At 42.8% G+C, this 12,686-nt stretch overlaps 1 protein-coding gene across 1 annotated transcript in view; it reads right to left on the bottom strand.

Moving 5' to 3' along the window:
- The window catches only part of Pomt2 (protein O-mannosyltransferase 2), a 45,595-nt gene that overhangs the window by 13,378 nt on the left and 19,531 nt on the right, over positions 1–12,686 (bottom strand). Inside the window, exons 10-12 of the mRNA XM_036205679.1 lie at positions 7,607–7,673; positions 5,698–5,767; positions 2,816–2,894 (exon numbers count right to left, since the gene is read on the bottom strand). Of these exons, the coding sequence (XP_036061572.1) occupies positions 2,816–2,894; positions 5,698–5,767; positions 7,607–7,673 (216 nt within the window). The remainder of the gene's footprint in view (positions 1–2,815; positions 2,895–5,697; positions 5,768–7,606; positions 7,674–12,686) is intronic.

The raw sequence follows: 12,686 nt of genomic DNA on the forward strand, positions 1-12,686 counted from the left end.
TTGGAACAGGCTGTGTTAGATGAAGTCAGTGATTTGAGCACAGAGTTCTGGGGTCAGCTTCACCTCATCTCCTAATGTGCTTCTCAGCTTTAGTGATGGCATTACAATACGGTTTAAGCCAGAAAAGCAGTACTTCAAGCATTTCTTTTAACTGCAACAGTCATCTTATGAAATACATTGGGTTAATCTAGAAATTTCACCCCTAAATTAAAATGTCTTTTGCATTTGTGACTGGCTGTTTTTCTGCTTTGTAATTATGAGACATTTTCTGAGGAGGGAAGGTTAGGATGTCATTCCCTCTTAGAGATGGAGGATTTTTGTGAAATTGTTACACTGTCTGTTACCTTCCCCTGAACACTAACTCTTGATTCTGAAATCACTTACATCTGGAATGGAAAGTTACAATGCAAGCTCTGCATCAGTTCATGCTGTAATTTTAAAGTAGTGCCTACTGATCTGCCTGCTGGAGATGTTAACTGTCCAGGTAGACATGCGGTGTCATGTGCATTGACAAAGTTACCATTTGTTTTCAAGTGGATAATTTCAGTGCTTGCTAAAATCATATTTTTGACTTGAACATGTTTTTAGTTTTTCTTTTTCAGTTAGGTAATCCCAGTGAAAGTTCTCCTGTGCACGTCTTTGCATTAGGATTGTAAAGCAAGAGAAACAGCTGGAGATTTTATAAGATGCCACTTTGGGGAGAGGGAGGAGTTGTCCCTGAGAATGGAGCAGAAGATTCTGCATCTTGTTTCCTTGTGATGTACTTTATGATTAGGATATCCAATGCAGATAAGCAGACTTGAATTATTTTGACTGATTTCCCATGTTATGTGTTTTACACACATGTGTTTTACATACATATTTGTGGTTAGATTTTCTCCAACAGAAAGCGGTTTCACTACTGGTGTATTAATAAGCACCAATAGGTTTTTATTCCAACTCCAAGCACTGTGGTTGAATAACATCACTTCAATTTTTTATTCTCCTTTAAAGATACTGTATTTTCATATTCTTTATCTATAAGGGATCAATGCTGCTGTAAATACTGGTATTTTTAATGCTGGAATCTCATTCCACCACCATCAGATGCAGTTCCCTATTTTGTTTAGTGAAGGGACACAAGCTTTCTCATGGTGTCTTCAGAGATTGATAAATGTGAATACTGACTTGGCTGGTCTTTACAATGTGTTTAGCTGTGAGGCTATTTAAATAGTGTGGAGATGATTTGTCATCCAGTATTAAGTTCTTAGTTACTGGTTTTTGTGTTTAAAATATAGCAAAGAAGGAAACTGCAGTGTTCGCTGGAGACTCCCTGTCTGGGAAGCTCTCCTCCTGACTTCACTGACTTCTCATTTGGCCTTTGGGTAGTAGGTTCTGAGCATTTCTCTTGGGCTTTGATTTGCTAAAGCTATGCACATATGTAAAAAAAAAAAAAAAAAAAAAAGATTATTTTAGGGAAGATGTAGAAGCATTGCTTATGTCATTTCTTAAGCAGTTATGCTCTTATGCTTAAAAGACTAGTACTATTTGTACAAAAAAAAAACCCTGATTTCCCTCCCCTAAATAGTAATGAAATTACTTCTAAGTAAACTTTTTATGTCATCTTATAATAAAGCTGAAAAATCCCTGTGTTTCTATTTATAAAAAAAAAGCTTTTCTATAAGTACCCTTGATAATAGACTTTGAAGAAATCATGTAAGATGGTGAAATGTAAATTCAGTTTACAATAAATGTAAAAAAAATTCAGTTTAAAAGAAATTTGTTTTTACATTAAATGTTTATTTGAAATCAAATGATTTTGTACATAAAGTTCGCACGCGCGCGCGCACGCACACACACACACACACACACACACACACACACACACACACACGGTATGAATCTAGAAGTGAGACGTCTAAAGGCTAACTTTATAGGACCAGAGTGAATCATAATCAAAACCTCACTCTAAGTCAACAAGAAGATGTGGGCCATTTGTGTCCATTATTTTGGACAGCACTCGGGAGGCAGAGGCAGGCGGATCTCTGTGAGTTCAAGGCCAGCCTGGGCTATAGAGCGAGATCCAGGACAGGCTCCAAAACTACACAGAGAAACCCTGTCTTGAAAAACAAAAAACAAAACAAAACCAAAGTTCTCCCAGGCCACCGGCTTTTTTCTTTTTTAGTGTATTATCGTTGTGTATATACGTGCATGACCAGGAAGGGGAGGAGCATGCCATGGTACACATGTGGACACCAAAGGGCAATTTTGTGGAGTCAGTTCTCTCCTCCCACCGTTATGTGGGTTCCAGAGACTGAACTCAGGTCACCAAGCTTGCATGGCAAGTGCCTTTACCCATCAAGCCACCCTGTCAGCCTTCCAGTCTTCCAGCGTGATATTTAAGAGATCACATGGTATTCCTATCTGACATCTATTAGGTATAGACTACATAAAGTTCATAACTACTTGGCAAGAAGAGGGATAGGGACAAAATAGAATTCGTGCGCTGCTTTTCTCGTTATAGCACGTTAAAGAAGTCTGTGCTGGCCAGGCATGATGGCACACAGCTTTAATCCCAGCACTCAGGAGGCAGAGGCAGATGGATCTCTGTGAGTTTGAAGCCAGCCTGGTCTACACAGCAATTTCCAGGCCAGCCAAGGCTACATAGTGAGACAATGTCTCAAAAAACAAAACAACAACAAAAAAAGAGACTCATCTATATGCAGCCTCCAAATTCTTAGAACATTCTAGAATTCATGTGTCCTACTACATGGCCCTGGACCAAGCCTCACAACTTTTTATATATACCCTGCTCACACCCCAGTTTCTTACTTACTATGCCATAGCCAGTGACCTGATAGTGCTTCCGGGTCAGGGGGGCCTCTTGATAGTGACTGTGCAGGTTCCGAGTTGTTCTACAAGTTGGAGAAGAGAAATGCCATTATCTGAAGAAAAGAGATGTACGTGCTGCTTCTTTTACTGAGAATATGCAGTCACCTGCTAGAAATGGAAAGTCAGGATCTGGACTGTTAACCCCACATGGCAGGAAAAGCGGTGTCTACCCAGTTGTAAGAAGTATTCTGAGGACTAGGGAAGAAAGACCGAGGGGGGAATGGAATGCAGAGCACTGTGTGTCATGGAGGCCCGGGGTGCAGCATCAGGCCACCTGCACATGCTCAGCAGCTTTGAAGCTTTAGCTTTTCCTGACTAAGGAGGCAGGTCGGGGGAGAAGAAACGAGCAATTGAAGTGGATATAGTTAAGTCAGGTAAACTTCCCCATTACTATTTACTTTCTATTCTTACCAACTTTTTTTTAAAGTGGTGATTTACAAGGAATGGAGTGGAGGGGGGGGTAATTTAGTTTTGATGTACTTAGCTTTTTTATAACAACTCTTGCTTTTATTCATAAGTAATAAATGTTCGTGACATAATTATGGGGAATTTGCAAAAAATTAAATATGATTTTATTTATTTATTAGGGACAAAATCATGTTTATTTAATATTAGGAATCTAAAGTATCTAAAATCCAACTAATTAGAAAAACATACCAGTCGTGTCCGCGTCTCCCCCCCCCCTTTTTTTTTTCCTAGTATTTCAAAATCTCTTATCTGGTAATTCCAGTATATAAACCTTTGGAGGCTGTTTCTGCTAATGACTGCTTCTGTCTGGTTTTGGTCATTGTGCCTTTTCCTTGAGTAACACATCTTTGTACATTGTTCACTGTTGTTGAAAAACTATTTACAGGAATGGATTCCAGTGTCTTTCCAAAAGTAGGATGAACTCTTGCTTTTAGGCAGGCACAGAGCAGATGTTATCAGTCTATGCTCAGGTTTATTTAAGTCATGGCTTAAAGATGCGGAGCCCGCCAAGGTGACATGGATGTGAGCTGCAGACCAGGTGAGGATCAGCTGGAAGTTCTTCTTGGGAACTGGGGTTCTCTACACAACCACCAACAACCTTCTCCTACAAAGTCACTTTCCTGTGGTAGAGTGAGGGGAGCACACACACTTAACCTACAATCTTCTGGGCTCCAAGTCTTGGAGAAGGATCACTTAATACAAACTTGCCACTTTGGAAGAACCTAAAACTTTGACTTAAAAACTGCTCTTGGGCGAGTGAGGTGGCTCATTCAGTAAAGGTGCCTGCTGCCAAGCCCGAGAACTTAAGGTTGATGCCTGGAGCCCACTTGCGTGGTTGAAGGAGAGAACTGACTCCTGCAAGTTGTCCTCTGACTTCCCCACACTGTGGCTCATGTACACACACACAACAAAAATAAATACATGTAATTTTCTTTTTAAAAGAAACTTCTCTGAAGAGGTAGTTAAAACAAAACATCGAAACTCAAGGCTTGACAGTAGTGGCACACACCTGGAAGTAGAGGCAGCAGATCTCTGAGTTCAAGGCCAGCCTGGTCTAGAGAGGAGTTCAGGACAGCCAGGGCTACACAGAGAAACCCTGTCTCAAAAAACCAAAACCAAAACAACAACAACAAAACCAAAACAAACAAACAAAAAAACCCAGAAGAAACTTGAGGCAGTAAAACTGACTTTCATCTCTGTTTAAATTGTTCAAAGAGTAACCTGGGGTTAAGACCTTACAGAGATTTAAGGATGGCAGTGTATTTGGAATGCATAAGCCTAGGGTGTACAAAGTAAGTAAAATCTTCTGTTCAAGGCCGCCTCCTCTTTGAGGATGAGCCAGAGCTGGACAAATGCTATTAAAGAGCTTTTCCTTCATTAATCTCTAGATGTGTGGAGTGATTTCTCACTGGCAAAGCACATTATTTCTATAACAGGAGGAGGGAAAACTGGGCCTCTAGGCTTCACTTTTCTCTGAATTCTTTCTTTCACTTGGATTTTGGTCTAGTAGTTCTTGTCAGCTTCTTCATACTTTTAAGCAGTTTTGTATAATATTGGTGTTTCCGTTCATTCCAATGAACTAACAGTTGAGATAGACTAGTGTGCCAGTCTCAGAAACAGACACTTACATGTCCTAAAAGTATCTACCCAAAATGCAGCTTTGGGCTATCAAACTATCCTTTCCTTTGCGGGGGAGGGGGAGAGTGAGAGCTAAAGTTATGTTTTAAGTTTAAATTACTGTGTTTTAAAGAGATCTATAAAACAAAGATGTCTCTAACCTGTCAGCCCCACTTGCCAAAGGAAAGATAAACTTCCTGAATGCTGGGGGCTGTTGTTCATGTAAGATAACAAGCCATATGTTTCACTTCTGCAAACAGGCTTGATTGCCCCAACTGCACAGAATGTGTTTGATCACACATATGAGGGAGGTACATATAGGCAGGAAGTACATCTGGATATATGCTTGCCCTGGATTGGACGAAGGCGTGAAGTACCTAGCCTTGTGGATTTTGTCTTTATAAGCACCAGACTAACATACTTCAAGGCCATTCTCTGGGAATCCTAGGTATGAACCTGACCTCTGTCCATCGTCCTGGCCAGTATTTAATAAAGTTTGCTTCAAATTTGGCTCAAAAATTGTGCTAGTGGCCTAATTCTCACCCAAGGGGGTTAACAGGAGAAGGGACACTGAAAGGTATCCTTAAAGGTCATGTCCTCAAAGCCAAAATCAACAGGCAAAGGCTAGCTCACTACTATCCTTATACCATGCATGGATTTCTTACCCCGCACAGAGGTCCACTGCCTGAGCCTCAGCCCTCTGCCCTACCATTCAGTTCCAACGACAGCAGGGTCACTTACTCTTTGTGTTCCAGTCGGATGATGTCGCCATGTCTGACAAACTCCACTGGGAAAGAAGGATCTAGGGGATCTGCCAAAAAGAAACAAGTGTGGATAGCGAGTGAGTCACTCACATACTAAACCAGAGACAACTAAGGCCTGTTGGAAACAGTCACAGTGTTGTGTGATATGTGCTGACAGTCCTAAAGGGTTAGGTTCTCCAGTCACCTCAGAGGACTGGAAAAGAGCATCCCAGAAATAATGCTCAAAGACTCTTAAGGAGCAGGCAATTCTGTCAAGTGAACAAGCAGGATAAAGAAACACATACAAAGCGTAATCCATGCAGCAAAGAGTCTGTGTACATAAAGATGTGGGAACAAATGACGGCGTGAACAAGTGGAGCAAGACTGGCCACTATGCAAGGCTGGCAATATGATCTTCGACAAGTACTGAAGCCTCAGGTGGGAGACTAAACAATGAAACCTTCCTTAGTAATAGTCTTTACAAAATTAAGTCCACGCAACTGTCCAGTTCTTTTCAAAATCAAATTTGATCTGTAAATAGACTTCCTAAGCATGAGATGAAACAATGAAATGCTGAAAGAAAAGGACTCCTTTCTGGGCATCTAGAAGTTAAAGCTGGTCATGGTCATTAAAGCACAGAGAAGTACCTGGCAGTCATCACAGAAGGCAGAGGCATCCTTGTAAAGTCTGTCACCAGCAGTGAGATGCCAAGACTCTATAAACAGTCAAGGTCGGGAAGCTAAATTTGCTAACACAAATGACTGGCTGTAGATTCACCTGCACATACCCGTTGCTACCTTGCCTCATAAGCAGGGAAGAAAGTTTTATTTGGTATGGATTAGGGTGAGGGGCCTAACAGCCAACAAGAACACTAAGATCTTAGATTTCAAAGTTCCCAGAAAACCCTCAACTGCTTAGGTGAAATGCAACCATCTTAGCTTAGAAGCCACAGTGGAAACCAGGCAAGTTCAAGTGACTGAGAAGTACACCCAGTCTCCCTCAAACTTTATTATGACAGACCACTCTGGCCTGTTGTATCAAAAGCACAATCAATAGTAGCAGCACAGACTCACTAGCTAGGGGCTAATTTACATTACTGAGCAGGCAAATAAGGCAGCAGGAGAGACAGCTGCTGAGTGTATGGTTCTAGTCTAAAGCAACAATGTGAGATGACAAGGAAAAATAAAGGGAGTTTAGATGAACAGCTGTCCACTTCTCCAGATTTGCAGCAGCTGGCTGCTGCCAGCTCAGGCAGGTGGTATTTGCTGAACAGTCACAGGAAATGCCTGGGGTTCAGGATATCACCAGTGAGGATGGGCTCAGGTGATAACTGCCCTCTTACCGCTAACAGAAAGCTGTCCACAGGTAGCTAGTTGCCTTCCAAAGAAAGGAAGATCCTAAAGTATCTCTTGCTTAGTCCTAAAACCAGAGATCCTAGCTAGTTAGTGTGTGTGTGTGTGTGTGTGTGTGTGTGTGTGTGTGTGTGTGTGTATGTGTGTATGTGTGTTGTTACAGCAACCACTAGCTAAGCCCGGGCACAGGGCTGGCAGACATTTGGATTATGAAGTAACTCAGCCAGCTCAGAGACAGAAGAGGACAGCACTCTATCATGTCAGACTACAGGTGGGGTGTGTGTGTGGGGGGGGTTTGTAAATGAAAGCGACTCCCTCGGTTAGGGCTACCAGCAGCCCCTGGGGTGAGCTTCCATGACCTCCTCCTGGATGAAATCTGAGCCCTGGCCCAGCTGTTTCACTCACTGCTCATCCTCTATGCTTTCAACTGTGCTTGGAACACAACAGGAGCTCAACAATGTTCAAAAGGATACCTGAGATCAGTAAAGATCAAAGGCGCTCAGGAGCCCTGTGTCAGGAGAAAAGTGAAGGGACTCTCAGTCTCTGCCACATTACCTGTATTTGTATTATGTTTCTTGATAATCCACAGGTTGTTGTAGTCCTTATGCAAATAGGTGGTAACCTAAGCAGAGGGCAGAAGCGGGGAACCATTATGATTATTAGCACAGCTGCCCAGGCACAATCCCCAGCAAACTGACACCACTTTCAGGATCCTCAGCCACCAACTCAGGAGGCCACACTTCCCAATGAAGCTTAGAAGCAGCTCTCCATTTTTCAGAATTTAGAGGCCCTACCCATCAAAGAACTTTTTAATTTATCTCTTTCTTTCGGCATTTTGTCAATTAAATTTCCGTTATCTTGAGGGATGACCATTATACAAAACTAGAAGCATTTGGCTGGTTAAGCTTTTAGGTTTTGAGCAGCACAGTTCAGCTGAGATTCATTTGGATGAGGACCCAGAAGCTTGCAGTCTGAGGAAACAGGATCAGCTAAGGAACTGGAAGGTGAGGTAGCTGTGGCTTGTTCTGCTTCTCTGATCTTCCAGCATTTACCCCAATAACTGGCCTCAGGTTTGATCTTATTAATAATACTCTTTAAGATTCCTGCTACATCTGGCGCACAACATTCATGGTATGAATTAATGAAAAAGCTACTTGCCTGTGGCCTTGTGAGGCCCAGCTCAGGCCCGAGCTACACACCACCGGTTGTGGTGACACACTGGTTGTATTTACTGAAGGAGGCAAAGGCAGGAGGATCCCGAGTTTGAAGCCGACCTAGGAGACTTGCTAAGGAGAAGTTTTGGCTGGAGCCCAGCTACAAACGGTGGCAGTGGGACCATGGAGGCAGTGGCTGCTGCTCCAAGTTGCCGGCTACTTCGCATTGTGTTGGTGACTTCGGTGATGCTGCTACCTGGGACAGAGGGTTTACTATTGCTTCAGAGAAGAATTGCCCAGACCATCGTAGTACAAGAAAGCATCTACAAAGGTCAGTTTACAAAAGTTTGGCAAGACAAATGGTGGGGAGAAGAAATTGCTGTGAAGATATTTTCTTCTAGGGAAGAACGTTCAAGGTTCCAAGAGACAGACATTTATCAGACTGTGATTGCTCCAAACCACAGAGGAGGCACAAAAAAAAAAAAAAGTCTGCAGGGAACCATGACCACTCCTAACAGTGACTTTGAAATCTTCAAAAAGATGACAGGATCCCACAACAAAGATGATTCCACATGGACTATGGTAAAGCCATTAAGCTGATTACCACCACCAAAAGATTGACTTTGGACTACAAACTACTCAGGACAATTTTGAGATGGCTACCTGAGATGATCCAGCCTGACAGGCTACTTGAACAAGGACTTGAAACAAGCCCTGCACTTTCTCATTATGCAGCAGCTAGACAAATGATACAAGACTTGACAATTAACCTCCAAATTTTCTTTTCAGGATCCCCTAAAGATGGAAGTAATTTTAAGAAAAAATGACACCCGCATACCCAACAGGTGGGATGGGAGGTTTTTGGTTGTTTAATGAGTTTTGGATATTGTCATTGTTTACAATGGTTGATTACAAGTTAATTGTTAATGGTCAGGAAAAAAGCTGAACATGGAGATTAGATTCAGAGGTTTTGTTTAAAAAAAAAAAAAAAAGGGGTTGGGGATTTCGCTCGGTGGTAGATTGCTTGCCTAGCAGGTGTAAGGCCCTGGGTTCGGTCCTCAGCTTCAGAAGAAAAAAAAAGGAAAAAAGAGAATATGGATATGAGGTAGATCAATGAATCTACTCTGAGAAAAAAGATGAAGAAATAATAGGATAAATGGGTAGATCACTGAATCTACTGTAAAAAGAAAAAGGAGAAGATATAAAAAATGACAAAAGGTAGATTACTGAATCTATTATGAAAAGAAAAAATACTTTTTAAAAGGAACTACTTGTGGTGGAATTGTGTTCCCCAAAATATGTGCACCCTAATAAATTTATCTGGGGTCAGAGAACAGAACAGCCACTAGATACAGAGCCAAAAATGGTGGCTAGAAAATGGGTCAGAGCAAGCCATAGCAGAAGCTGGGCGGTGATGGTGCACACCTTTAATCCCAGCACTTGGGAGGCAGAGCTGGGCAGATCTCTGTGTGTTCAAGGATACAGCCAGCCTGGAGACACACGGCTTTAATCCCAGGGAGTGACGGCAGAAAGAGAAAGATATATAAGGCGTGAAGACCAGAAACTAGAAGAATTTGGCTGGTTAAGCTTTTAGGCTTTGAGCAGCACAGTTCAGCTGAGATTCATTGGGATGAGGACCCAGAAGCTTCCAGTCTGAGGGAACAAGACCAGCTGAGGAACTGGCGAGGTGAGGAAGCTGTGGCTTGTTCTGTGTCTCTGATCTTCCAGCATTCACCCCAATAACTGGCCTCAGGTTTGATTTTATTAACAAGACATTTTAAGATTCCTGCTACATCATACTGTGTGTATTAACAGTCTCTGGCACAGAAGCAGTAGATTTAGCATATTTAAAAAGTGATTAAGACAATGCCCCGGGGCTGGAGAGATGGCTTAGCAATTAAGAGCACTGGCTGCTCTTCAAAGGACCCCGGTTCAATTCCCAGCATCCACATGGCAGCTCACAATTATCTGTAACTCCAGTTCCAGGGGATCCAACACCCTTACACAGACACACATGCAGACAAAACACCAATGCATACAAAATAAAAACAAATCATTAAAACAAAAAGCAATAGGCTGGGCTGGGAAGATGTCTCAGTTGGTAAGGTGCTTACTGTACAGACCTGAGGACCTGAGTTTGATCCCAGCACACAGGTAAGAAAAAGCAGGTGTCCTCAGAATCCTATCACTGGGAAAGAGGAGATAGGACAATACCTGGGCCTTGATGACCAGCCAGTTTAACTAACCCGTGAGCCCAGGTTCAGTGAGAGAGATTTTCTCAAAAAATAAGGTGGGAAGTGGTTATGGAGGGCACCTGATGCAGATCTCTGGCCTCTACATACACATGCACACCTGTGTACCCACATCCATGCATACTTACAAAAAAAGCTATTATCTGTTCTTAATATGTAGGTAAATGACACTAAAATGCTCCATAAATATCTTATCCTAAACTGTTTTTTTTAAATTATGTGCACACATTCATGTGAATGTCTAAATTGCAGTGACTGGTCTAACAGTAAAGACCTAGACACAATATGAACATCTGTTAAGAGGACTAGTTAAGGGGTTGGGAACTTAGCTCGGTGGTAGACCGCTTGCCTAGCAAGTCCTAGGCCCTAGGTTCAGTGCTCAGCTCCGGGAGGGGGGAAGGGGAGGAGAGGACTAGTTAAGCCCGGCAGTGGGGTGCACACCTTTAATCCCAGCACTCAGGAGACTGAGGCAGGAGGATCTCCGAGTTTGAGGCCAGCCTGGTCTAGAGAGTGAGTTTCAGGACAATCAGGACTACTCAGAGAAACAGTGTCTTGATACTGTACACATGGAATAGAATATTATACACCAGTAAAAAGGTTGGGGGGTATTTTTTTTACAGCAGCATGCAAAAAGGCTCAGGAAATGCTCCCATCCCTTTGACTACCATGCACTATTCTGAGCACAGGGCAAGTCTTACCCTGCTCAGTCACCCTCACAGCTCTGTGCTGTAGGTGCTACTCCCCGCAACAGTACAAAGAAACAGGCTAGGTCATTTGCTCAAGATCACACAACTAATGGTTTGGGAAGCAAGCAGAGGAGAGACTAAGAATAAACATACACCTTTGCCAGACATGTAAACACGAATCAAAACAACAGAAGTGCATGCTTTTCTTCTGAGTTTTCATAACTTCAACTGGACACAACATGACTAATTTACTTGAAAAAAAAAAGTTGGAACTAGCATTTATGGGGGGAAAATCACTCTGCAAGTACTATGGCTATGGCTATATTTGTATTATTTGAGTGGTTTTTCTTTGTTTCTCAGAAAAAAAAAAAGCAATGATATTAACTTTGGTTTCCTTTATTTATTTATTTATTTTTTTCCAGAGCTGAGGACCGAACCCAGGGCCTTGCGCTTGCCTAGGCAAGTGCTCTACCACTGAGCTAAAACCCCAACCCCTCCTTTTTTTTTTTTTTTTTTTTATACTTTTCTAAACTTCCCAATTTTATTTTATAGATGTTACACTGAGACCTAGGGACTCCAAGGCACTAAGCTGCAGGGCAGAGGGTGACCAGAAGGCATTCAGTCCAATCACTTCAGTTTACAGCTGAGGACACAGCCTGACAGTTGAAGCCTGACACTCTGCCCCTTGACCCAACATGCTGTCCACACAGGCCCACCATCAGCCTCAACCCTGCACCCATGGGCTCCAGGCACACAGTGCCAGCTGAACAGCATCTTCCAGAACTTGGCCTTCTTCTCCTTTTGCACAGTGCAGCCACAGATCTGTCACTTTACTATCCTCTACATGACACCTGCAGCAAGACATCCTCATGGGACGGCCACTTGTGCTTTTATGTCCTGGCTATATATTAGCACGATCTAAAGAATTTAAACCAAAGCAAAAGTGAACAATCCTTGGGACCCACGCTGTATAGATTAAATCAGAATCTCTGAAGAAGAGCCTAAAGGTCAAAATTTTTAAAACTCACTTAATTCTAAAGTGCAGCCAGGACTGAGAAACACCGGGCCAGAGATACGTGAAAAACCCAACGTGAGAAAGCAATACCCAGGGCCAACTTTCTAGTATAACAACAAGGAAATGATGCTAAAGCATTTGAAGAAGTTAAATTTGGAAAAATGAAGCTCTCAGCCAGAGAGACACCTTCTGTAAGATGTCTTAGCATCTTAAATGAACCTTCTTCCAAGGGGAAGCCTGGCCCACAGCTTCCACCTCCTTACTACTCCATTCACCTTGACATCGCTGCACTGAGACTTCTGACCCTCCCTCTCCATCAAAACCAGAGTGTCAGTCCCAGGCCTACTGGACTGCTGCCTTCCTCCTCCTTTCAGAGACCTCACTCCCGACTCCTCCATGTCTCCTCCAACGCCCCCCACCGGTCACTCCTTCATTCTCAGTCTCTTTACTTCCACCCTGCGCAGCCCTGACACTCCCTTAAATGTAGGGTTCCCTCGCTGGCCCTTTCTCCCTGAAGTCTTCCTGGGC

The sequence above is a fragment of the Onychomys torridus genome, chromosome 14, assembly GCF_903995425.1.
Source record: "Onychomys torridus chromosome 14, mOncTor1.1, whole genome shotgun sequence".
Classification (NCBI taxonomy): domain Eukaryota; kingdom Metazoa; phylum Chordata; class Mammalia; order Rodentia; family Cricetidae; genus Onychomys; species Onychomys torridus.